Raw genomic sequence first — 27,090 nt, forward strand, 5'->3', positions numbered from 1 at the left:
AAATCTGCTTCTTTACCCAGAGCAGCAGACTCTCCAGTTCCCAATGGGAGCAATGACCAGCTGTTTGGTTAAAGCCAAGAATGCTCTTTGTAAGCACTGGTAACAATCTCATTTGGCATCTCACTGCGCAACTGTCAGCCCACATGGTATTTCCTCAGTACGGTGCATTGGCCGCTCTTTAGCTTGTATCCCAGTGCAAGTGTGAATGGTGTTTTGCCCCCTGCAGTACCCAGCATGCAATTTGGCAAGGACTTGTACACTGTGAAGGAGAAGGACGGTGTCCTGCACATTCCTATCATCCGCACCGGAGACCTGAGCTATGAGTCCTCTGTCAGGTGCTACACCCGGAGCCAGACAGCAGAAGTCATGGCGGACTTCGAGGAGAGGAGAAATGCGGAGGATTCCCGCATCACTTTTTTGAAAGGGGAGAAGGCAAGTGGAACTTAACTGGGTTGGGAGAAGACAAAGAACATTCAGCAGATTAGGCTTTGAAAAGCTGGCTGCTCTCCTTGGCACTCTGCTGTTCAAAGGCTTTGCCAAACCCCGTTTCTCAGAAGTAATACTTCAACTGCTTTGGATTAGCTGTTGTTATTGTTCTGGAATTAAAAGATGAGTCCCTGGAGAATCTGCATTTAATAAAGCCCACTTCTTCAGCTTCCAGCTCATCTGAAGAAGTGGGTTTTGCCCATGAAAGCTCGTGATACTACATATATTTTTGTTTGTCTCTAAGGCTGTGTCTAGACTACATGCCTCTGTCGGCAGAGGCATGTAGATTAGACACATAGGCAAAGGTAAATGAAGCCGCGATTTAAATGATCGCGGCTTCATTTAAATTTACATGGCTGCCGCGCTGAGCCGACAAACAGCTGATCAGCTGTTTGTCGGCTCGCGCGCTAGTCTGGACGTTCCCCCTGTCGACATCAAAGCCCTTTGTCGGCAGCCCCGTTATTCCTCGTGGAATGAGGTTTACCGGGGCTGCCAACAAAGGGCTTTGATGTCGGCAGGGGGAACGTCCAGACTAGTGCGCGAGCCGACAAACAGCTGATCAGCTGTTTGTCGGCTCAGCGCGGCATCCATGTAAATGTAAATGAAGCCGCGATCATTTAAATCGCGGCTTCATTACCTTTTCCAAAAAAACAAATCTACATGCCTCTGCCAACAGAGGCATGTAGTTTAGACGTACCCTAAGGTGCCACAGGACTACTCTTTTTTTTTTTTGTCTTTCTTTTTTTTAAACACACCCACTTTTCATTATATAGCTGCACTGTGATTTCCTCATGGAGTTTCAAAGGCTTCATTTAAAACACCCTGGTGTTAAATTCTAGGTAATGAGGAAACACAAACCTTCTATTAAAATCAGAAGAATTATTAGTATTAGTTGCTAGTATTTGATGGATGCTGTACTTGTCTGTAGGTAAAGAACTGCACTGTTTATATCAATGACGACTCTGCATTTGAACCGGAGGAGCAATTCCGGATCTATCTCGGCAGTCCCCTTGGAAACCACTGGAGCGGAGCTAGAATTGGGAAAAATGACGTGGCCACCATTACTGTCTCCAATGATGAAGACGGTAAGAGACATGGGATAGCATTAGGAGCTAGAGAGAGCATATTCAATTCCACATACAAATCAGTAGCATTCCACCCCTCTACGCTAAGTCTGAAAGTTAGCCATTATATGTAAACTGCTTCGAATTAAACCACTGACGTGTTGATCAGCGCTCCATTAAGTTTCAGTCACTCACATGTAAAACTGATTCTAAACCTCATGTTCAGTGGTACGCTGTGGTACGCAGACCACTAATGCTGGACAAAGCACAGTTAGCTCATTTGGAAAGGTTGGGCAAGCCAACCTACCTACGTGCTGAAGATCTGAGTGCCAAGATTATTGTGTGACTCCTGGCTGCAGCAGAGTGTCAGAGAGCTATAAATTTGGCCCTTGGGCTTCAGAAGTGCCTCTCAAACTAGCCTCTGATGTGCGGAGTAGTGTTGATGAGTTTTAGAAGGTGCTATGTCAGTGCAGCCTGGGCTGCTGGAGAGTGTACTGGGACGCCAGTTATTGTGAGGCTCTTAGAGTTGCTAAGGACATGTTTCTGTTTTTCATACCATTTCTCTAGCACCTACCATTGAGTTTGAGGAAGCTGCATACCAAGTACGGGAGCCACCAGGCCCTGAGGGCATTGCTGTTCTAAACATCAAGGTGCTCAGAAGGGGGGACCAGAACAGGACCTCGAAGGTCCGCTGCAGCACCCGGGATGGCTCAGCCCAGTCCGGAGTCGATTATTATCCAAAGAGTCGAGTCCTCAAGTTCAGCCCTGGTAAAAGTTACATGGATTTGAATTATGAGGTGGAGGGATTACTTAGTGACATTCGACATGGGCCCAAACAAATTAACATTCAAGGAAAACGTGCAAGTCATTTAAACAACAATGTACTATGTGGGGGATTTTCAAACACACTTGGCATTGGGCCCAGCTCTGCTGCCGTTATGGTCATTATGTGTTTTGTTTTTCATCAGTGTGTGATTTCATGTATTAGCTAAAACATGAGCTACACCAAATCCCTTGAATGTATTTATGATTAGAGGTTTGTTCTAGACACACATGCTGCAGTCATATTTGATGCCATATTTTTAGTAGGAAGCACCTATGTAATCCTTTAAATGGGGGTAGGGAACCTTTTTTCTATCAGGGGCTGCTGACGCACAGAAAAAATCAACTGTGGACCACACACAGCCCCATGGGGAAGGGGAAGGGGCAGAGGCTCACAGCTTCCCCCCGAACATGGATGAGCCATCTCTCATAGTTCCAGTCCTACAGGGGCTGCAGAGGGTCAAGGTGGGGCCACAAATGACGTTCAGGTGCAGAAGGCAGCACTGGGCTGGGTCATACAGTTGTGGTGTGGGAGGGGGTAAGGACTCCAGATGGGGGTGCAGGCTCTGGGGTGTGCTTGGGGATGACAGGCTTGGGGTACATGAGGGGACTGTGGGCTAGTGCCAAGTCAGGGGTGTGGGTGCAGGATCTGGGAGAGAGTTAGGATGAGAGAAGTTCTGACCAGGGACAGGGGGTTTGGAGTGGGTGTTCTGATGTGGAGCAGGGGGCTTCAGGGGAGGGTGTGGGCTATGAGAGGGAGTCTGGGGGTGGGAGGGAGTTCGGACCTGGGGCAGGGGGCTCACGATGCAGACTCCGACCTGGCAGCATTACTTAACGGGGCTCCTATTCAGGTGCACAGCAGGGTTAAGGCAGGCTCCCTCCCTGCCCTAGACCCGTTACACTCCTGGAAGCTGCCGCCGTGTTCAGCCCCCTAAGCTCTGTGGTGTGTACACTGCTTCCGCTCACAGGTGCCACCCTGCAGCTCCCATTGGCCTTTGTTCCCCATCAATGGGAGCTGCAGAGATGGTGCTGGGAGTGGGGGCAGCACACAGAGCTTCCCTGCTTTCCCCTGTGTCTAGGGTCTGCAGGGACATGCCGATGCCCCTGCCAGCAGTGTGGTAACATGCCCTGCTTTTTCTGTTACAAGGGGGGTTATATGTACTCTACAGCCAGACTTATGTCTGGTTAGGGAATTGTTGCAGTACGTTGGCAAGACCACAAAAAGCAGTCAGAGCACCGTCAAACGTGACGTTTTGACAGAGCACGCATGGGGGGATGTCAGGGTTATCGCCCCTGCCCACTTTAGGAGGTTGAGAAAAATAAAAAATTGAAAAATGGTGGAGGTGGGGAGTTGAGACCCCGATGGAGCATAGCATTGCTTTTCTGGGGGTGCCAGGCCACATTCCCCCTCGTGCCCGTCCGCACATGCTCGCAGCAACGTTGATGCAGCCGGAGAGTGAGTGAGCAGGAATTGGTGATTGTAAGGAAACAGAAAGCTGGCCTAGCCTGTGTGACTTAGAACAGGTTGAAAGGCCAGCCCCAAACACAGCACCTTGCATGTTTGGTACCATGGAGTAAGATAATTCTGTGTTTCATACCTTCGCAACACCCTGGCTGGGTGACGAGGGTTTTTTGTAATAAATTATAAACACTCTTCATAAGGATATATAGCCAGGCAGTTGCCATTAAAGTCAGTAGGAATCCCGATTCCAAACCTGTCCTCTGCTAGGGCTGTTATCCTGCTATCGGAAAATGTGACCCGTCTTCCTGCTACAGTGATGAGGTCTGAGAGAGAGGCTGATTGTAATAAACGAGAGACTGTTGACAGCTGACAGCACAGGCACCTCAAAGAGCTCTGCAGAAACCCCTCAAGATCCTGCAAGATAACTCAAACCAGGCCCCACCGGTCCATCAGCAGGAGCTCTGCATGTCTGAGCTAAAGAGTTAAAACAGAGACACTAGTAACAGGGCTGGGATATATATTGGATCATAGATTTTTATTACAGTCAGCTAATATAAGGCTCTATTAATCCTCATAGAACATCCACTTGTAAGTCTGCCGGGTGAGCAGTTGGACCAGTCGTTTTAGCTGGAGTTTTATTTATGGAATCAGCTCCTGACTGGAATGGCACTAAATCATTCGAGTTCAGATCCAACCCGTAACGTGTATATTATCGTGTTTCAATGATCCTGACCTGAAGCAGCTAGGCAGGGTTTTATGAGAGCTATTAGGGTAATGTCAGCTGACCCATCAGGCTCTCTGTCTCTCTCATCTGCATTCCTGTAGGGGTGGATCACGTCATGTTTAAGGTGGAGATCATGTCTAACGAAGACCGGGAGTGGCATGAGTCCTTTTCTGTGGTGCTGGGACCAGACGATCCAGTGGAAGCTCTTCTAGGGGATATCAGCTCTGCGGTAGTGACCATTCTGGATCAGGAAGCAGCAGGGAGCCTTATTTTACCAGCCCCTCCCATTGTAAGTAGCAAAACGACCATGTTAGTGGCCTGGCAAAAATCTATGGAAAAGCAGAACATGCAGCGAGGCAACGCCTGTATTTCACTAGAACATTTTATCTTGAATTAATGGCTAGCCTGTTACGCCAAGGTAGCTAATACCTTTTTAAAAGCTATCATGAGACTCCTAAATGCTTGATCCAGGCTACAGACATTTGTGGCTAGGCTGACCCTCTGTTAACATGACCAGTTAACTCAAGGTTAAAACTTCAGTGTAGGTGTAACGCTGGTAGGCGGAACCAGATCTGTGACTTCTGGAGCTTAGAACATGAACCTGTACAGCTTGAGCTAAAAGTCAGCTAGTTCTCAGCTAAGGCTGTAGGGCAAACTTTTTCTCTCTCTCTCTCTCTGTAAGTGGTCTCAGTGCCACTACGTGGGATAGTACACCACTAACCCAGTAGATGTGTGGGTTAGTAGTCACACATTCCTCTTTGAATACACAGATGCTCAGGGTGAATTGGCATTATGTTCCAGGAGGTGTGGGAGACAGGCAAGACAGTGAATAGGTGAACAGGCTGCTGAAAGTCCACCTCACAGAGGCATGGACACATGCTTTACTGCCATTTAAACCGTGGCAGGACTGAAGTTGCTTATATTAAGGTGAGAGGGGGCTGGAAATAGCCACGCAAAAATGGCAGATAATAAGGAAGTAGCATGAGAAAGTCCCACTTAACTAAGCTAATATCACAAGGTCTGAACCTTTCTTGTGAGCTGGTTACATACAGATGTTTGAGTCTGCTACCACCTCCAAGCTAATGGAGCTGGTCCTTTTGCCTAAGTTGTAGAGGCTTGTGCTTTTAGGCTACGTCTAGGCTGCAAGCCATTTTCGAAAGATACTTTCGAAAGAGCCTCTTTCAAAAAAGGGCATCTAAACTACAACCAAGCTGCTTTTTCGAAAGAGAGCATCCGGGCAGTCTGAATGCTCTCTTTCGAAAAAGCACAGATTGCATTACATAGTGCCTTTTTTCAAAAGAGCACTTTTGAAAAAAGGCGTTATTCCTCGTAAAACGAGGTTTTCCACAGTTGAAAAAACTGCTGCGTTCTTTCGATTTACTTTGAAAAGAACACAGCAGCAGTCTAGACTCGGGAAGTTTTTTCAAAAAAAGGCTACTTTTTTCGGAAAAAACGTGTAGTCTAGACACTCCCTTAGATGCAGGGTTCCTGGATTTGTTTTCCACAAACAAGGAAGTTAGTATAATGGCATTGCTCTTGCTTTAGGCTGGGGACAGTATATGCGCTGATATGTTCCTTATCTGCTTCAGCATCCAAAATAATATCAAATGTCATTATGTTGGTAGCATCCCACTTGCTTTTTACTGCAGAGAGCCTAAATGGCATCTGAGCTGGAAAGCTCAGAGCTGGGCAGATGTAGGACATGGGTATTTTCTCTTTTGAGTGACACAGTTGCAATTCAGCGATTGGAAGTGTTACTTGGTGCAGGATTTAGTATCTTAATAGCATAGGATGCTCCAACACGCCAGTAGCTCTGAGCATTCCTGCTGATTCCATACCCACCTCTCCTTCTCTGCAACCTCGGTGGGATTTATGAAGCAAAATAAATACAGTGCACCAGTCACAAGGTTTGGAAATTGAGGGAACAAGCTGTCCAGCCCCTTGCTTCATGTCGCCTTCCCTCGCTCCCAGGTGATAGCGGTTTTGTTACATTGCTGCAGGTGGTCACCCTGGCAGACTATGACCATGTGGAGGAAGTAACCAAAGAAGGTGTAAAGAAGTCCCCTTCTCCTGGCTACCCATTGATCTGCGTAACACCTTGTGATCCTCACTTCCCCAAGTACTTAGTCATGAAGGAGCGCTGCAATGAGGCCGGGATCAACCAGTCTTCGATACAGTTCAGCTGGGAGGTGGCAACCCCCACTGATGGGAATGGGGCCAGATCACCCTTTGAAATGATTACGGACACTACACCATTCACTAGCATCAACCACATGGTACGTGACGGTGTATAGTACCACAAGAGAGTGTGGACTGTGTATAGCAGTATGGTGAGGGTTGCTTTTTTGAGGTTCTAGATCTTGAAGTATCATTAACTAAGTTAAGTATTGCACATCTGTTTTACACAAACACATACACACGCACCTTCATTGAGAGAACATTAAGATTGCAAAGTCCAGCGCACACACATTAAGATGTGTCATAAGGGTGTCACCTAAAAAGGGTGTCATAAGGAGGAGGGAGAAAACTTGTTCATCTTGGCCTCTGGAGATAGAACAAGAAGCAATGGGCTTAAACTGTAACAAGGGAGGTTTAGGTTGGACATTAGGAAAAAGTTCCTAACTGTCAGGGTGGTCAAACACTGGAATAAATTGCCCAGGAAGGTTGTGGAATCTCCATCTCTAGAAATATTTAAGAGCAGGTTAGATAAATGTCTATCAGGGATGGTCTAGACAGTATTTGGTCCTGCCATGAGGGCAGGGGACTGGACTCGATGACCTCTCGAGGTCCCTTCCAGTAAAACCTTAATTCAGCCTCCTGGTGAGTATGTATTATGTCCCTGATCGATAGGACCTCTGCCTCATACAGCGCATAGGCCCAATGGTGCTCATCGAATGAAAGTGTGTTCAATATTTCGTTTTATTCTGCTTGTTTAATGTGTAGCCCTAGCCCTTATTTACTGCATAGTATTCACACCCTTCTCTCAAGACCATTACTAATTTCCTTGGGCTATGGTTCTCCTCGCAACAGCATGAGAATGCTTCACAAACATGAATGAATTTATTTTCGCAATGCCGCTGTGAAGTGGGAAGGTTGAGTTATCCCCATTTTACCGAAGGAGAATTGAGGGAGAAAGAGATCAAGGTCAGAAAATGTCCACTGTTTATGGGTGCCCAGTTGAGAGCCCTAGAACCTGACATTGACAGTACTTAGTATTATGTGGTAAGTCCCAGGGGACAGGGACCACCTCTTTGTTTTGTGTTTGTACAACACTTAGAACAATGGGGTTCTAGTCTAGCCTAGTGATAGTCCTAGTAATATAAATCAATTTATAATAATACATAACAATATAACACCTCATATATCCAAACACTTACTTTATTGTGGCTGTGAGTCATGAGAATGGGGCCAGATCATCAACCCCTCTAGCATCAACCACATGGTACACGACTAGCACAAGAGGTTGTGGACTGCACGTAACAGTACGGTGTGTGTGGTTTGGGTTTTTTTTGAGGCTCAAGTACCAGTGGAGTGCTCTATGTGTAAAAGACCATGCCATGTACATACATGCAAAACCTCTTCCCTCGTTCCTTCCAGGTGTTGGACAGCATTTACTTCAGCCGGCGGTTCCATGTGCGTTGTGTGGCAAAAGCCGTAGACAAGGCCGGGCATGTGGGGACCCCGCTGAGAAGCAACATAGTTACCATAGGGACCGACAGCGCCATCTGCCATACTCCTGTGGTAGCTGGAACGGCCAGAGGATACCAGGCTCAATCATTCATTGCCACACTGAAGTATCTGGATGTCAAACACAAGGAACATCCCAACAGGTACAAGCCTGGATTCTTTTCTTCCAGGGGCTTAGCAAGTTTAATTCATTTTTTAACATAGACAACAAAAGAACAGAAAAAGATGGATCTGTGTAAGAAATGAGATCTCTTTCGTATATCATGAATTGGATCTCCATGCACTCCTCCTCAAATACTTAATAGTGAAGGGATGGAGGGAGCATTCATGTTATTTCCTCTGGAGTCATACCTTACTCCTTGGCTGTGTCTAGACTGGCCAGTTTTTCCGGAAAATCAGCCGTTTTTCCGGAAAAACTTGCCAACTGTCTACATTGGCCGCTTGAATTTCCGCAAAAGCACTGACTTCCTACTGTAAGAAATCAGTGCTTTTTGCAGAAATACTATGCTGCTCCCATTCGGGCAAAAGTCTCTTTTGCGCAAAATTTTTGCACAAAAGGGCCAGTGTAGACAGCTGAGATTTGTTTTGCGCAAAAAAGCCCCGATCGCGAAAATGGCGATCGAGGCTTTTTTGCGCAAAAGCGCGTCTAGATTGGCCACGGACGCTTTTCTGCAAAAAGTGCTTTTGCGGAAAAGCATCTGTGCCAATCTAGACACTCTCTTCCGAAAATGCATAAAAGCATTTCCAGAAAATCATGCCAGTCTAGACGTAGCCCTTGAGTTAATAACACTGCAAGTCAGGGGGATTATTTCAAGGAATTAAATGCCACTGAACAACACGAAGAAATTCAGCCCTAAATAAATGTAGCACTAACACACCCAAACTTGTACTATGAGCTGTTGACAAGACCGTAGTCCACACAGCACGCAGCTAACATAATATGCACCCCTTTGCATAAACCACTGGCTCTGCTTATTTATTCTGTTCCAGAATCCATATTTCCGTGCAAATTCCCCACCAGGATGGAATGCTGCCTCTCATCTCCACTATGCCGCTGCACAACCTGCATTTCCTTTTATCTGAGTCCATCTACAGACACCAGCATGTCTGCTCGAACCTGGTCTCCATCAGGGACCTGCAGGGCATCTCGGGTAATCTTTAAAGCAAGCTATTGCTTTGTAAATTAAAAAGGAACAGGGACAGAATGTAGGCTCATTAAGTCAAGGGCCTTGCACACTACTGGCCCTAGCTAATGACTTTAATCTCTCTGTTAAAAACCGTGTTTTCCTGCAGCATTTTTCTAGTTGAGGGAGATATATGGGAAGGAATGAATGGAGCAGGTCATTTCACCTTTCCAATGCATCGTCTGTGGCAGGTCTTTCTCAAGATACAGAGTGAGCCTCTGCAGTGTTGTAGCTAGGATGTTATGCACCTGAGGGAAAAGGCAAAATTTGTGCCCCCGGGGCCCTGAACCTGGCGCACGGCTGAGCCTGACACTGGGAGGAGGGCGGGGAGCTTGTACCACGTCTTTCCTCGCCCCCTCCAGTTAAGGGCCAGGCTCCCGCATACACTAGCCTGCCGGTGGAGATGGAGGAGGGTCGGGCTGGGGGCAGAGAGCCGGGGAGGAGGTGCCAGCCATCAACGGCGGGCAGAGGAGGAGCAGGCGAGCTGAGGGATGACAGGGAGAGCGGAGGAGGACTAAATTGGCATCCCCCTAGCATGGCGCCTAGGGGCAATGCCCCCCCCGCTCCTCCCTCGCTATGCCACTGAGCCCCTGTGCTTCATTTTGTAGCAGCAACAGCAAATAAACCATGCAGAAAGGACACCATGAGCCAATGAAAACAAGGGGAAAAAAATCCAAAATGTGTCTTTAAAAATCAATTTAAGCTACTCAGGGACTGCAAACACTAATGTGCATGCCATAATTGTGTTTATTGCATGGTGTCACTATAGAGCAGAGTTAAGGATGTTTGGATGCTCTGTGTATTTTCATACCTTAGCATGTTTGGTTATTTTATAAGTTTAACCTTAGCCCTGAGTTTCCTGGGTTTGTAATGTTTCGTAACATTCCTGTTATGTTTTTACCTTTTGTTATTTATATGGACTCAGCCTCTCCCTCCCCCCCTGGTTTAACATAGCGAAAAATGCCTCTAAGCAGTACTGTAATGAAAATCATCATGCGCTTCAGGGGATAGCCGAGTTAGTCTGTTACAGAAAAAAACAACAAATCGTCTGATAGCACTTTATAGACTAACAAAACATGTAGATGGTATCATGAGCTTTCGTGGGCACAGCCTACTTCTTCAGATGACCAGAGTTATCAAAATCATCATGTTAAAGTATATCTAGTATCACAGCTGAAAATTAAAATATTATGTCAGTACTTAGGACAGAGTTCCTTAATTCACAGAGATATGTCTCCTTTTGTTTCCTGATTCCAGAAGCAGGATTCCTGGATGAAGTGACCTATGACAGCATCATTCTGGGTCCTGGATATGACCGTCCATACCAGTTTGATCCCACCGTGAGAGAACCAAAGACAATCCAGCTCTACAAACACCTCAACCTGAAGAGCTGCATTTGGACCTTTGATGCTTACTATGACATGACAGAGTTAATCGATGTCTGTGGGGGATCTGTAACTGCTGACTTCCAGGTGCGGGTTAATTTTCAAAAGACTTGGGCCCAATCCAGACCTCCTTACTCATGGAGAAGTCCTGTATTCCTAAATATTCACTGTGTTTTCCAGCCAACAGAATCAGTACATATTTGATTCTCCCCTGGCTATTCTTTAAGGTAGAATAGTACATCATGAAATGTACATGGCTGTTTTATTTTGATAAGCAAGGTGTATTATTCCATAGTATGCTAGAAAGTATATTGTAAATGTCATAAGTGTAATAATGTATGAAAAAATCATGACTGTCTCTGCTGTTAACAGTTTTGGACTAGATTCTTAGCTAGTGTAAATCGGCATTGAATACAGGGTCTATCTGTTAATTTGCACCTGCTGAGAATTTTACCCTCTGTGAAGAGTGGAGTGAGATCACAGGAGTTTTTTGAGATTTCTCAGATTTGCACATCAACTCAGTGAGGACTGCCAATGTTCTAGTACTGTGGTGTCCAATTCACTAGCCACATGTGACTATTTGGCCGGTTGTGTGTGGCTAGTTGGCTATAGAAGTAGCCACTGTAGTGGTTACTGCTTCAGAACTAGTTGGACCCCACGGTTCTAGTTTAAAATAATGGTTTCTATCTATGAGTACTACTGCCCTCTACTGCTTGCAATATGTCTGACCAGTATTATTGTAGTATCTCAGACTGGTTCATGCATTAAACTGTTCGTTCTACTGAATGAGCAAGCAGAGTTGCTCTTTTAATTAATTGAATAGAGACTGAAATCATGATACACAGTGTTTTGTGCAGTTTGCTCACATACACAGTTAGTTAATATAGAGGTGTTATAACAGACACACACCCACAAATGCACTTGGAGTTAGTGTACATTCATATTAAGATAAAGACAGGTTTGCAGAGTCAGTTTTGACTAAGACTAGTGTTTTGGGTGGGTGAGGAACAGCTTTGTAGTTAGTGTTCTTTCAGCAGACCAGGAGAGGTATTTTTCATTTCTCGGTACTAACCAGTAAAAGGCACATTTGCAAACACATTAATCATAGTGACAATTACTTTTAATTCAACAGGGTTCTTTTTTTTTTAAACCAGCAATAATGGTGATGATTCCTGAGCTGTTATCTTTACACTTGCCCATTTCATATATTAAAATCCAGTGATGAGGAGGTCCAGAATGGTTCATAGGCTTTCAGCTGACCCTCTGCACATCACCCAATTTGCCTGCTTTAGACAATTACAATAACATTTTTAGCAGCAATAAATACTGTCCTAACTCTGTTCCCACTTAAGACAATGGGTCAATTACTATTGACTTCCGGGAGAGCAGAGAGAGGCCAACAATGAGCATTTAACAATACTCAGCTTTAATAATTAGACATGCTGCTTATTTCTTTATCATGCAAATCAGGAAAACTATTTGTCTGTTAAACTCTCGAGTCAAACCTTTTTTATCAGTACGTATTTTCTTACTTCCTGAAAATCTTTAAAAGGTTCCTAGACAAATTACAATATTTGCTATTTCAGAACATCTGCTGGAATCAATGTTTTGGGTGCTTGAAAAAGCGCTTTCTCCAGTTCCATTTGGGTACATTTACCTCCATGTTATGAATCGGTAAAAAGAAAAATACCTATTTAACACAACACCAGAATGACAGAGTGTGCATGTACTGTGAGGGGAGAAAAAATGGCTGTGTGTAAAGATACAGTATATGAAACAGGCATGTGTAAAGATAGGTATACTATGATATCTTTACACCTTCCCATTTTGCGTACAGGTTGAACCTCTCTAGTACAGCACCCTCGGGAGCTAACTGGTACCAAACGAGAGAATTTTCCAAGCTGTGGGAGGTCAATATTGTCTAGCAGCATTGCAAACACTTCAACTGCTTATTGGGCTTTTAGAAGACATGGGGGGTAAATAAGAGACACATAACCGCACAGAACACTGAGAGCCAGGACTGGTGACTTGTAAACATACTGCATGGAACCCCTGGGAAACTTGGCCTCACCCATGATAAATGGACATCTGGCTATGGCTAACTAAAATCGTGCTGGACCACAGATGTTGCCAGACCAGCGAGTGCCAGACTAGAGAGATTCAACCTGTATTAAAATCCAATTATGAGGAGTCTTGAATGGTTTGTAGCCATACTAGAATTATCTGTGCTCCAAGATGGAGGACTAGACAAGTTTCCCTCCTCCCAACCATATTTGTTCTTTAATCAGCAATAATCGTAGAAATGCACCACTGGATGGGACCTCAGAAGTCCATATAGTCCATCCCCTGCACTGAGGTAGGATTACATATGGTCTAGGACATCCCTGACAGGCGTTTGTCCAACTTGTTCATAAAAACTTCCAGTGACAGAGAATCCCCAACTTCCCTAAATAATTTGTCCCAGTGCTTAACCACCCTTACAGTTAGGAAGTTTTGGGCAATGTTTAGTCTAAATCTCCCTTGCTGCAATTTAAGTCCATTCTTTTTGTCCTTTTCTGCTTGGATAAGGAGAACACCCTTCTCTTTATCACCCTTCTCTTTATAACAACCTTTCATGTTTCTGAAGACTCTTTTCATGTCCCTCCCCCCATCCCCCAGTCCAATTTTTCAGACTAAAAACAGTTTTTTAATCTTTTCTCAGCGATTATGTTTTCTAGACATTTAATAATTTTTGTTGCTTGTTTCTGGACTTACTCCAATTTGTCCATATCTTTCCTGATATGTGGCACCCAGAACTGGACTCCATGGGCCAGTTGAGTTCTAATCAGCACGGAGAAGAGTGGAAGAATTACTTCTCATGTCTTGCTTACAACACTCCACATCCCAGAATGATGTTTGCTTTTATTGCAGCAGTATTACAGTGCTGATTTATATTTCGTTTGTGGTCCACTATGACCCCTCAGATCCCTTTCTGCAGTCCTCCTTCCTAGGCAGTCATTTCCCATTTTGTATGTGTGCAATTTATATATGATTCTTGGGGGAGTCCTAGACCTTACAGTGCCTTAGAAATAGGGCATCCTCACTTAGTACATGCCATGATTCTCCTTTTAAAAGGAGGAAGCTTAGTATCCATATGGCAGACCCATATCCAGACCCATGGGAGAATTCTATGAATGCTGCTCTGACTTTTTGCTATCTCTGTGGCAGAATCAGAGTGTGCCGGGTTTACGAGTTACAATAAATCTACAGAGCATTGTATCTTTATACCAAAAAATAAATAAATCCATAACCATCTTTTTGTTTGATTGACAGGTGCGAGATTCTGCCCAGTCTTTCCTGACCGTCCATGTCCCTCTCTATGTGTCCTACATTTATGTGACCGCACCAAGAGGCTGGGCTTCTCTCGAACATCACACAGAGATGGAATTTTCTTTCTTCTATGATACTGTTCTCTGGAGAACAGGTAGACTAACACATTTTCCCTCTTTTTTTCAGCAGTTACTACAGTCCTTAGTTGGGCACAACTTGAAGCACATGGGAGTTCTGTCAGAGTTTGGACACATGGGATCAGCCCCTAAAATTGTAAATATTTAGCAAGGGGACTTGCCCTTCACCTTCTGTTAACCAGTGAAACAGCCGTTGCTGAACTGGAGAAATTGTAGCTAGAAAAAAAGCCTAATAAGTGATCTAGCACTTTCACTGTCCTGGCAAGATTGTTTGCTGGGATATACTTTTTAGTGCTTTCTCCAGCTCTCTCTGAAACTATTTAAATGTTGGTGCTTCCGACTGTAACCCACACACCTGCTGGCTAGGGTGTGCTGCCCCCCTGGCGGCACAGACTACGTACAGAGAGAAAGAATGAGTTTCCTCCACAGCCTTAATTCAGGGCCAACTGGCTTTTAGCTCAAGTGGTAGAAACTAAGCTCCAAAGGTCCCAGATTCGGTTCCGCCTGTGGGTGTTACACTACCACAGATCTCACCATTTGGAATTTTTTCCCAATAGTTGGTCCACACTGACTTTTGTTTAATTACTGTCAGCTATAAATTCTGCACGGTGTTTCCTTTTTTGATGAGCACACCAAGGAACCAACACCAACACCTGTATGTGGTCATCTTGTGTGTGAGCCCATGCTTTTTATTTAGTCAAGCTGTCCATATTCCTTGTAATTTCCCCCTCTCCTTGAACCCCGTGCTTGTGGTGAGTAGGGCAAGAATTCTGTTTTGCAAAACATGTTGAAGTTTCAGAATTTGTTTTCATTCTGCATCCGAACAAAGTCAAGACCTTTCTAAAATTTTCACTAAAACTCCATGGGTATGTGTAGACTACATGGCTCCGTCAACGCGTCATAGTCAATGAAGCGGGGATTTAAATAATCCCCACTTCATTAAAATAAAAATGGCTGCCACACTGTGCAGACAATCAGCTGATCTGGCACAGCGCGGCACTCTAGACGTGGATCGGTCGACAAGGGAAGCCTTTGTCAACTGCTCCTCTAAACCTCATTTCACGAGGCATAAGGGAGCGGTCGACAAAGTCTCCCCTTGTCGACCGATCCGCGTCTAGACTGCCGCGATGTGCCAAATCAGCTGATTGTCGGCACAGTGCGGCAGCCATTTTTATTTTAATGAAGCGGGGATTATTTAAATCCCCGCTTTATTGACTATGTCAGGTAAACTAGTTTATATGGCTCTGTCGACGGAGCCATGTAGTCTAGACACACCCCATGAGAGCATGTGCCATTGCAATATAGCCATTGTGCTGAATCAAGCTGAGCAGGACTTGAATCTGTGTCTCCCGCATCCTAGGTGAACACTGCTGGACTATAGGCTGTTCTCGACTGCGTGTCTCATTTTGACCAGACAGTCCATCCTAATCAGTTTAGACAAACTGAAATTTTCCAATGAGAAACCTTTCTTTGATAAATTCCCAGTCAGCTGAAGCTGTGAGCCCAGTCCTGCAGCTCTCCCATGAGTGGTCTCACTACTCACATTGAGTAAGAACTGCTGGTGATAGAAATTTGTTTATTGCAAGCAGGTGTTCTAGACAGTCCCCTTGCTAATAAATTCACTTTCTGCTCAATATACCTATGCAGGGATTCAGACAGACAGCGTTCTCTCTGCCAGGCTGCAGATAATAAGGATCTACATCCGAGAGGATGGCCGGCTGGTTATTGAGTTCAAGACCCATGCCAAATTCAGAGGCAAGTGTGTCAGCTTTGACTTAGAACATTATACTAATATGAGCTGGTCTTGAGCACAGTGATGATAATGTACTAGGAATGCTATATGTGGCTGAAGGCAATGCTCACATTCAAAGAATTTACTTTTACTCAAAGGTCAATTTGCTTTGCCGCTGTTACCCTCTTAGCTGGTTGCTGTTTTGTTCATTCCGTTGGTTTATTTGCACCATAATTTACCTGCATTGGGAAGGACCTGTGGTGTTCTGTCCGCCTTAGTCCTTTATTCCTGCCCAGGGCAGGCCAGCTGTGCCCTCCGCCTTGCGTGTGTTTCCTTCAGGCACCAGTGCGCTAAGGAACTGAAAACCAGGGCAAGCACAGTTGCATGCCATGTATTGGGGGCTCCCAATGCCAGCAGTGAAAGTGCCAGCAGTAGTGGTGGGCAGCTGTATGGAGTGAAGTTCCTAAACACTAGAGCAGGGCTGGACAAGATTCAGCCTGGGAGCCGAATCCGGCCCGCCTCACATTTTGATCCATCCCACGGTCGGAATCTGGCCTCTTACTATTTATATCCTGCTGCCCGGGCCACCAAATTTCCAGGCAGTGGCTCTGGCAGCAAGATCCTGTCCGGTGACAGTGCTACCCTGGCAGGGGCCAGAGCCGTGAGCCCTTTAAATAGCTGCAGGAACCCCAGGCGGCTGCCAGGCAACATGGTAGTGGTGGGGCCAGGAGCGAGCTCTTTTCTGCATTTTTAGTTCAAAGCCTCTGGCCCCAGATGACTCTAGGGGGAGGCTAGTCTCCAGCCCCACCCCTTCTGCCCTAAGCCCTGTCCCTTCCGAGGTGGAGCTGGTCGGTGACCATGTTGCAAAATTCATTGTCTCCCCCCATGAAAATTATTGCCCACCCCTGCACTAGAGTTTGCTGGTTGCCATTAGACTTAGCTGCTCTTTGAAGAAGATTAGTTTTCTCATGGCCTTGTCTAGACGAATTACTTTCTGAAATCCTCTGATTGTTACTCTAGCACCAGTGCAGTCCCACCACAGGTAGCAACAGTGGGAATGCTACTGTACATCAGCTGCCAGTGTTTTATCTTTGAGTTGTTTGTAAATCTCAGCTAGGGCAGGCTTGATCCTGACTCTCGCAAGTAGTTGACACTAACATGAGTTATCTCTCCAAGTTCCTGAGATCCAAGATTAGATCTTTCCATGTTTTGCTTTATTTGAAATGCTTCACGGAACATTAGCTATTCAACTGACCACCTCTCCGGTACCTGACTTCAAGACAAGTTTGCAGGAAGGCTGGAGAAAGGTAAAAATATGTCTCGGTAGGTGACGTATTTGTATTCCTCTGTGCAGGGCATTTTGTGATGGAGCACCACACGCTGCCAGATGTGAAGTCTTTTATAATGACGCCAGACCACCTTGGAGGGATTGAGTTTGATCTGCAGCTTTTGTGGAGTGCGCAGACTTTTGATTCCCCCTATCAGCTGTGGAGAGCAACCAGCTCCTATAACAGGTGAGGAAGTAGAACTGTGAGTATAGTTGGCTTTATCGCTTCCATCATCAGAATGGTGTTCACACATGCCGAGAGAGCCAGCATTAACAGCATCCTGAGCAAAGGGCCCAGTCCAGGCATACTAGCACTTCATTTCACTCTCTGCTGTCACAACAGCCACTAGTATCAAACTTGATTTTTGTTTATTTTCTGGGTGGCTTTGATAAATCTTGTAACCTGTTGGATCATGCCTCAGCAGAAAGGTTCTTTTGGGATTAGGATATATGAATGGAGATCTAAGAAGTGGATGGCAGCAGTCCTGTCTGTCAGGTGTCCTGAAAACACGATTGGGTCTTTTTTTATATGCTCATACGTTTTTGACTCTTCAAGAGTGTCTCACCTTGGGGTCTGGATAGTTTAGGGGGATTGGTAACGGGATATGGAGTCTTTGGGCCTGATTTTCAGTTGCCCTGCACCTGTGTAGCTCCAGGGTAAATGACTATACAGGGTATAAGGCAAAGGGTTCCATTTACTTCTATGGCAACAGCTGAATTAAGCTGTGGTTGTTGGGCAGCCTCTACTTTTGTTATTATCTGATGGCTCCTCTGTCTTTATCCTCTAGCTATGCTCTGTATCATTTTGTATAAATTACACCTTCCTTTTCTGCAGTCAGTTGCCTCCTTTCCTCGGGGGTCTCCTCTTCTGTTTGATTATCTCAAATTGCAGGCCCTTTACTCAGCCTGTAAAGTAACCTTTCATTCTACAAGTTGGGTGAGGGTGTCAGACCTTTGTTCCAAGGGTGCCAGGTCCGTCCATTGCCAAGTTGCTGGTGGCTGTCCCCTACCGGGGAAACTTGAACCTTCAGCCTCTGTCTCTGGAGATAAGTGCTTCATCCACTGCACCACTGGAGAAGCCCCCCAGCCTCCCTACATTCTGGGCCCCCTTTATCCGTCCTATGTCCCAAGGGTGCATCCATTGCCAAGCTTGTGTTGGGTGATCCCATGTTGGATGGAGGAAGGAGGGGCTCAAACCCTTGACTTCTGTTTTTGGAACCAGGTACCTTACCTAGTGGGCCACTGGAGGAGTTCCTTAACCTCCTTACCTTCAGCGCCCCCCTTCTATGTCTTATAGAATAATAGGACTGGAAGGGACCTCGAGAGGTCATCGAGTCCAGCCCCCCGCCCTCAAGGCAGGACCAAGCTCCGTCTATGTCCCAAGGGTGCCAGGTCCATCCATTGCCAAGCTCGTGGTGGCTGTCCCCAGGGCTGGAGCTGGCTCCCATATTAAGTATCAGACTCTGGACCTGGGTTAGTAAACACGATCTACCTTTATAGTGGTGCCTAAATGGATCCCCATAACAAGGACTGTTGGCAGCCTGTGTAAAATGGATTCTGCTGAGCAAGCTCAGCAAAAGGGGCTAGAATTGAATGGACTGTGGAAACCTGCACTCTCTCAGAGTTTGAAGATGAGGACAGAAGAAGGCAGCTTTCACTGCTGTAGCTGATGCTGTCTCTGTCCTGTAAGCAAAGGAGGAGCTTAGGGCTGTCAATTCAGTTCCCTTCAAGCGTACTGAATTCATTGTGTGTGTGTGTGGGGGGGGGGGGGGCGGGAGGAGGAATAAAACATCTGTGTAAACAGCCTGGCACTACTGGTAGTGATTTCGTATACTGAGCTTGCACTGAGATTTGCACTTCAAAAGAGGATTTTAATACCCGTGTTTCATAGTTTTAATTAAAATGAAGGCTATCCTTGATACATGTACTTATGCTGTGATCCAGAAATATCTTCCTTCTCTCTGCTTTTCTTGCTGTTCTTTCAGTAATTGATCCCTGGTCTCTCATCCAGCTTTGTTCAGGCACACAGGCAAATAGAGCATCTTTAAACATCATGGACCAAATTCTCATCCCTGCTGTGACTCCACTGGAATTGATGGAGTTACACCCGGCATGAATCTATGGTGGTTCAAAACATTTGTCTTCAGCATCAGACTAGTCCAACATGCATGGATAATCGTTTGTACTAAGGATGCAAAAAGCTATGCAAATGCCCACTTGATAAATGTTTCCAGGCAAGTAAACAACTCCCAGATTAATAATGGTAACCATGGCATCTCATGTCTGTTTCCAGGAAGGACTATTCTGGAGAGTACACAATTTACTTAATCCCTTGTACTGTGCAGCCCACGCAGCCGTGGATCGACCCAGGAGATAAACCATTGGCTTGCACTGCTCATGCCCCAGAAAGGTGAGGAGATGCACTATTTTCTTGTTTTGCTGCTTGCTCAGACCTCAAGGTCTGTGTTCAGAGTTGTTATAAATGAGTTAAGCTCGAGAGAGTGAAGTGTTTGTGGGCTCAGAAATGAAGATTCCTCCAATTAAAGAGAGCAAAGGGTGTGGATATAGGAATGAAGTCTAGTTCTGTTAAGATGTGAATGCAATTGGGGCCCACAGATTTCATAGATATTCAATAAAGCCATGTAGTTATTCAAACAGAATGTGTACAGTGAAATGTGTCCTTGAGGAGGAAGAACAGTGTACACAGCCCTGCAAGATGAATGGCTTAGATCATCGTGTTTCCTTTGTGCTAGCTTTATAAGGACACCGTTGGCTTGCATCATTTGCATCATTAGCAGGCACTTGACACAAAGCAACAACAATAGGAGAAATGAGAAGCTAGAAAAATCCCTATTGCCCATAGATGCTGGAACTGGGGGTGCTGCTGCATCCCCTAACTTGAAGCAGTTTCTATTATACAGTTTCCATTATCCGTTATAGTTTTGTTCAGTGGCTCTCAGCGCCCTCCACAACACAAATTGTTCCAGCTCCCTGCTAATGGCTTTGGATTCTAGCCGTGAATGAGATCATCCTCCATTAAAATAGTAGAACAGGGCTCCCTCAACATTAACTCTGCACTTTGACGAGAGCCTCTCAGACAGCTTCCGAGCACTTGGCTTGGCTGTCAGCAAAGCGTGGTCAGAAAGGCAAGGGAAAGTATCTTTTCTTTTCTGCTGGCTTTGACAGGAATCTGTGGCACGATCTAGGCCTAATTGTCACAGGTGCGGTCTCAGTGGCTCCAGTGAGAGCTGCAGTGCTCAGGACCTTGGAAAACCAGACTTGTGTTGTTCTCATCAACCCTATGATTCTGTGTTCCTTTGGGGGTGAAGTTCACTGCCCCCCCACATGCACTCAGCCTGAGTATTTGGGTTTCCTGGGTGGTACTGAGAAGGAGTTGGATTGCAGAAGATTAAATTCGCTGTCCTAATTAATGGCTCTCCTTTGATCACTACTGAAGGTGGGGTAGTAGCCACTGTCTTTCTCCATTCCTTATGGGGCATTTGGGTCTGGGAAACTCATGGGCATTCCCATGGCGTGCCTGCAAACCCCAGGTCAATGCTTGGCTTGGTCAGTCCCAGTTCCATGGCTTGCAGGTAATGTAGAAGCCCGCAACAAATCTGCTTGCTCCTTCCTGAACAGAAGTTAGTCAGTAAAAGATTCTACCGCACCCACCTCGTGTCTGTGCTCCCCACTCAACAGCGCTGCCCACAAACTCCAGGCAGCTCCCCTTTGGTGTTAATGAGTGTTGTGCACTATATTCTCCAAGTTGAAAATGTAAACAGTAGGGGTACGTCTACACAGCAACATTATTTTGAAATAACTAGCGTTATTTTGAAATAACTTAGTCCACATCTACACAGCAGGCAGTTATTTCAAAATAGTCGAAATACCGTCAAGCTGGAGGGCTTCTAACTCTGACTCCTGTAACCCTCACTGTACAAGGAGTAAGGGAAGTCGGAGGAAGAGTGCTCTATTTCGAAATAAGTGCTGGGTAGATGCTCCTAATTTTGAAATAAGCTATTTCGAAATAAGCTACGCAATGACGTAGCTCAATTTGCATAGCTTATTTCGAGTTAAGCCCTGCTGTGTAGATGCACCCTTGGAGATAAAGTTCACAAGTGTCAAATAATAATATATCAGTTTCAAGGTTCTTCTGTAGACTCCCATGCTCTTCACAGAGGTTACATCTCTGGAGGAAAATGCTGACTTGTGATAGTTGCAACTCAAGGTCTAGTCTGCTTGCAGATTTTGTAGAACTGTGTTGGTTAGGGGTGTGATTTTTCACTGAAATAATTACACCAGCATCAATCCTACTGTGGAGGCAGTTACTTGTATAAAAGTGCTTTTTACCAGTATAACTTAACCTCCTTCCCATATGGCAATAAGCTAGACCACCATAAGTACTTTGCTATCACTATAATTGTGTCAGTCTGTAGTGATTTAACTATAGGAGTCAGTTTCTAGCAGCATAACTTGAGTGTGTAGAGAAGTTCAATCTGCATCTCCTTTTTTTCTCCTCTCCACTTTAGATTTTTGATCCCAATTGCTTTCCAGCAGACAAACCGCCCGGTTCCTGTCGTATACTCTCTGAACACAGAGTTTCAGCTCTGTAACAACGAGAAAGTATTTTTGATGGATCCCACTAAATCTGAAATGTCTTTTGCAGAAATGGATTACAAAGGAGCTTTTTCAAAAGGTAAGACCGGTTGCTTTCCCTTGTAAATGTACTTTATCTAAAGCAGCTGTACCCAACTTTTTCCAGATGGGGACCCATTTTGACAATTCAGGAAGACTTGGTGTCCCAAGGCAATTCAAAAACAGGGGGAGACACTTGGCGACCCTTTTGAAATGTAATGGCGACCCATATTTGGGTCCCAACCCATACGTTGGGAAACCCTGATCTAAAGAGTCCACCTGGGTAGCCTCTACTGTAGTGTAAGGGAAATGATGTGATATTGGGGAGTCATCTTGCCTATGTGAACAAACTTTATTACAGAATCATGCTATAGCCCTGTAAGATCATGACTATAACAACTGTATAACATGATCACGATGCAATATGGCACCATCTACATAGGAAACTAATACTGTTCCCCAGCGGGTCGACTTGGCTCAGTAGATTTTCTGAATTGCTCCTCTTTCTCCCCTCCTCTCCTCAATGCATATAAATGTGACTGTAAATTCTGTCAACCTTCTCAGGTCAAATCCTATATGGTCGTGTGCTTTGGAATCCCGAACAAAATCTAAATGCTGCCTACAAACTGCAGCTGGAAAAAGTCTATCTCTGTACGGGCAAGGATGGTTATGTGCCTTTCTTTGACCCAACTGGAACAATCTATAATGAGGGACCACAGTATGGCTGTATTCAACCCAACAAGCACCTAAAACACAGATTTTTGCTATTGGTAGGTTGCACAGGGGATACAATTGTATCGTTGAATTGTGGTAGCTGTGTAGATGTGGGTGGTTTACATCCTGGCTGATTTTGGAACCATCTCTTTGATAAACTATGTGAGAATGTGTGACAGGAATCATAGAACAGAATCGTAGAGCTGGAAGGGACCTCAAGATGTCATCAAATCCAATTGCCTGCACTCTTGGCAGGACCAAGCACTATCTGGACCATCCCTTACTGGCATTGGTCTAACCTGCTCCAATGATGAAGTTTCCCCAACCTTCCTAGTCAATTTATTCCAATGCTTAACCTCCTTGACAATTAGGAAGTTTTTCCTAATGTCCAACCTAAACCCTGGCTGCCCATTGCTTCTTGTCCTATCATCAAAGGTTAAGGAGAATCATTTTTCTCCCTTCTCATAACAATTTTGTGTTTCTGACCTTGTTTTTGTTCTGATAAAATTCTATGGGGAGCCGCTGAAGATGAGTAAGTCTCAAAACACGGTTCACATCACAAAATTAGTAAATGGAGATGCAGACTCAACTACTCTCTCAACCAGGTCAAGGCTGAAGCACATGACCCAGTATAGATGGGGAACATGAGATATTTAGCAAGCTAAATATGAGAGCTAACACATTTTAAATAGCATGTTTTAAACATCACTTGGCATCTCCTTTGTACAAGGGTAGTAATATTAAAATGGATCCACATTTTCCTAGTTTAGACAGGTCCTAATAGGACAGGAGGGGAAGCTTGCCCAGCTGTTGTCCACACTGTGCATGTTCTGTGTATAAAACAACCTCATGCTCTAGGGTTGTTGATTCAGCATCTTTGATGAGCATTAAAGTCACTTTTTCTTCTTCACACCACCCTATGACTTAAAGCCAGGCCGTTTGTTTGGTTCGGAACTCACGTTTTTTAGTTTAAGCCTGGTCAATCATTCTCCCGAGACCTTGTCTATACCAGCCTTTTTTATCTCCCCTTTTGTCCCAGTGCGGGTAGGCAGACTGGGGCTAGCTCTGCTTGGGCTAATGTGCTAAAAATAGCAGCTCAGGGGCTGGCCTCCCAGGTACGTATCCTGGGATCAGGCAAGTTTGGATTTGGGTTGTCAGCCTGAGGGGCCACCCGTGCTGCTACTGTCACACTCTGATTTTTAGCATGCTAGCTAGAGGGGTCCTCAGCACTGAGGGAATCCTTCCTAGGCTGCATACAAAACCCTTAGGGCTACTTTATGCCGCTCTAGTCCTGTTATGTGGCAGAGCTGGGCTGGAGCTGTGGTGAGATTCTCACCTGTTGTACGCACACACCTTTCACGGTGTGCACGTTCACTGAGGCATTTGTCCGTATCCCACATTTTCTTAAATGTTCCTAGTACAAGAAGTAGCTTATTGCACAGCTGTATGAAGGGCAGGAGAGTGCGGTTTTTTTATATCAAATTAAATGCAAATACAAAGCTGATTTCCTTAGTCCTTATTCCAACACATTCCCATTGGCCTGAGGACTAGGAAAAACTGAAGGAAATCCTTGTGATTTGGCCCTCATTTTTAATGTAGAAGTAGCAGGAAGGTTTATACAAATATATTTGTCATGACAATCCTCTCAACATATAGAAGGAGGTTTACTCATCCATATAACAAAAATCCTTTTTCCTTGAATAAAAGTTAGTTACATGTGCACATCATGTGTTTAATGGTAAGTGCAGACTTTGAAATTAACATGGATGCCAGTCATTCTACCATCAGCAGCGTAATGAAGGGTAATATAGGAGCCAGTTTTTTCATGCATCTATATATTAGTGTAGTTACTCTCAGCATTGGGTGTTTAGTTTAATAAAACTATCCTAGGAGCGCTCTACTACAAATAATGTGAAATGCTAGAAATCAAATTACAGTTATAATTATTTCTTATTATGTGAACTGTGTGTTGTTAAAAGTTATTCTTACCCCAAATCTAGGAGTAGGCACTTCACAAAACCACTTGCAAGAGCCCGGAATTTGTCTTTAACTTTTGGCTGAGAGATGTGAGCATTATTCTTCCAATCTGGATTCTTGCTTCCTCAGTGAGAGGTCTGCAGATGTGACATGCTTAGCCTTATGTGTCTGTATGGATCTCAGAGTATCGGGGCTTCAGTGTTCATTTTTATATTTGAGCAGTGTTTCGTGGCCTTTTTAGAGAAGTCCTACTGAGTCCATTTCTGCAGGGAATTGTGGGCTGTCTTGGACTTTGGAAGAAAAAGGGAAGCTAAAATAAACTGGGAGAGTAGCATGACTCTAATGCAAGCACAGAAGTCTCTCTGTGGGGAAAATAACAGCAACTGTATACATTTGTGTAAAAAACTGGTTTAAATTTCTCTTTGGAGGAAAAAAAGACAATTATTAGAAATAGGAACACTTATGTCTTTGAATTAGCACCAAGGAATTAAGGAGGACTGTTTTAAGGAACACATATAAAAAGGACAAATCAAATTTCAGAACAAGGGGGGGGATGAGGGAGGAAGGTTAATGTCTGTGAGCTAATGATATTAGAGGTGATAATTGGGGAAGCTATCTTTGTAATGGGTAAGATAATTAGCATCTTTCTTGAGGCCCAGTTGTAAAGTGTTAAATTTAAGCATGAATGACAGTTCAGAGATTTCTCTTTGAAGTCTTGTGTTAAAATGTCTTTGAAGCAGGATGCAGACTCAATTTTGTGGTGACCTTGAGGCTTTCTTTTGCCGCCTCCACCTACGAGAATATTTCGATACTACCAATGAACATCAATCTGACCAACCAGATCCCCCCTATCAACACCAAAAGAAAAATAATTCTATATGGACTCCCCCTTACGGTCGGAATTACAATGTGGATTTCTATATACAAAGCTTCCACAACAATGCACAGACTGACATCCACAAATGACAACAAGCGACATACAATCTCAGCCACGCTGAACGCTATGCTATCCAGAGTCTCAAAAACAACCTGGACAGTATAATCAAACCAGCTGACAAAGGGGGTGCTGTGGTCATTATGAATAAGTCGGACTATGACCAGAAGGCAACCAGACAACTCTCCAACACCACATTTTACAGACCTCTCTCCTCTGATCCCGCTTCAGAATACCAAAAGAAATGACACTGTCTCCTTAAAGAACTCCCTACATCTACTCGGGACCAAATCCACACAGAACCACCTTCTGAATCCCGACCAGGATTGTTCTATCTGCTTCTCAATATCCATAAACCTCGACACCCTGGACTTCCCATCATCTCGGGTATCGGCACACTCACTACTGGATTATCCAGCTATGTAGACTCTCTTCTCAAACGCTACACAACCAACACTCCCAGCTACCTCCGAGATACTACTGACTTCCTGAGAAAACTACAAAACATCGATAACTTCCCCAATAACACCATCCTTGCTACCATGGATATAGAAGCTCTACACACCAACATCCCACATAAAGACGGATAACAAGCAATTAGGAACACTATCCCAGAGGACACCACTGCCAGTCTAGTAGCAGACCTATGTAACTTTGTTCTCACCCACAATTATTTCCCATTTGAGGACAACTTATACCTCCATATCAGCAGCACAGCCATGGGTACCTGCATGGACCCATAGTACGCTAATATCTTTATGGCTGACTTAGAACGTTTCCTCAGATCCCGTCCCCTTTTACCCCTTCTCTACTTATGCTACATCAATGACATCTTTATGATCTGGACCCATGGCCAAGAAACACTGGATGCATTCCACAGAGACTTTAACAACCTACACCCCACCATCAATCTCAGCCTGGACCATTCTACACGAGAGATCCATTTCCTGGACACCACAGTACAAATCACCAAAGGTAAATTAGACACCACTCTCTACAGAAAATTCACTGACTCATACAGTTACCTACATGCCTCCAGCTCCCATCCAGAACACACCATACGATCCATCGTCTATAGCCAAGCCCTTCGATACAACCGCATCTGCTCTAATCCCACTGACAGAGACCAGAAACCTCAGGATCTCTACCAAGCATTTATAAATCTCAACTACCCACCCGGAGAAATAAAAAAACAAATTGTAAGAGCCAGACGAATACCCAGAAACCATCTACTTCAAGACAGACCCAAGAAAACCAACAATAGAACACCACTTGTCATCACCTATAGCCCCTAACTTAAACCCGTCCAACACATTATCAATAAACTACAACCTATACTGGAACAGGATATTAAACTCCAAGAGGCTCTGGGAGACAGACCCATAGTCCCCTATAGACAACCACCTAATCTCAGGATGATTCTTACCAACAACCACAGGACATACCACACTAATACCAACCCTGGACCTTTCCCTTGCAACAAACCCCGTTGCCAGCTTTGTCCACATATT

The 27,090-nt window shown here is 44.8% G+C and overlaps 1 protein-coding gene across 2 annotated transcripts in view; it reads left to right on the forward strand.

The window, feature by feature from the left end:
* FRAS1 (Fraser extracellular matrix complex subunit 1) overlaps nucleotides 1–27,090 on the forward strand; it is a 290,434-nt gene that overhangs the window by 256,225 nt on the left and 7,119 nt on the right. For both annotated transcript variants that reach the window (XM_014578940.3, XM_075929458.1), the window contains exons 58-71: nucleotides 227–432; nucleotides 1,415–1,571; nucleotides 2,118–2,318; nucleotides 4,660–4,847; nucleotides 6,559–6,834; nucleotides 8,156–8,388; nucleotides 9,236–9,396; nucleotides 10,687–10,901; nucleotides 14,127–14,277; nucleotides 15,908–16,015; nucleotides 17,347–17,506; nucleotides 19,613–19,729; nucleotides 21,849–22,015; nucleotides 22,519–22,724. In XM_014578940.3, the coding sequence (XP_014434426.3) occupies nucleotides 227–432; nucleotides 1,415–1,571; nucleotides 2,118–2,318; nucleotides 4,660–4,847; nucleotides 6,559–6,834; nucleotides 8,156–8,388; nucleotides 9,236–9,396; nucleotides 10,687–10,901; nucleotides 14,127–14,277; nucleotides 15,908–16,015; nucleotides 17,347–17,506; nucleotides 19,613–19,729; nucleotides 21,849–22,015; nucleotides 22,519–22,724 (2,546 nt within the window). The remainder of the gene's footprint in view (nucleotides 1–226; nucleotides 433–1,414; nucleotides 1,572–2,117; nucleotides 2,319–4,659; nucleotides 4,848–6,558; nucleotides 6,835–8,155; nucleotides 8,389–9,235; nucleotides 9,397–10,686; nucleotides 10,902–14,126; nucleotides 14,278–15,907; nucleotides 16,016–17,346; nucleotides 17,507–19,612; nucleotides 19,730–21,848; nucleotides 22,016–22,518; nucleotides 22,725–27,090) is intronic.

This window comes from Pelodiscus sinensis, chromosome 5, assembly GCF_049634645.1.
Source record: "Pelodiscus sinensis isolate JC-2024 chromosome 5, ASM4963464v1, whole genome shotgun sequence".
NCBI lineage: Eukaryota > Metazoa > Chordata > Testudines > Trionychidae > Pelodiscus > Pelodiscus sinensis.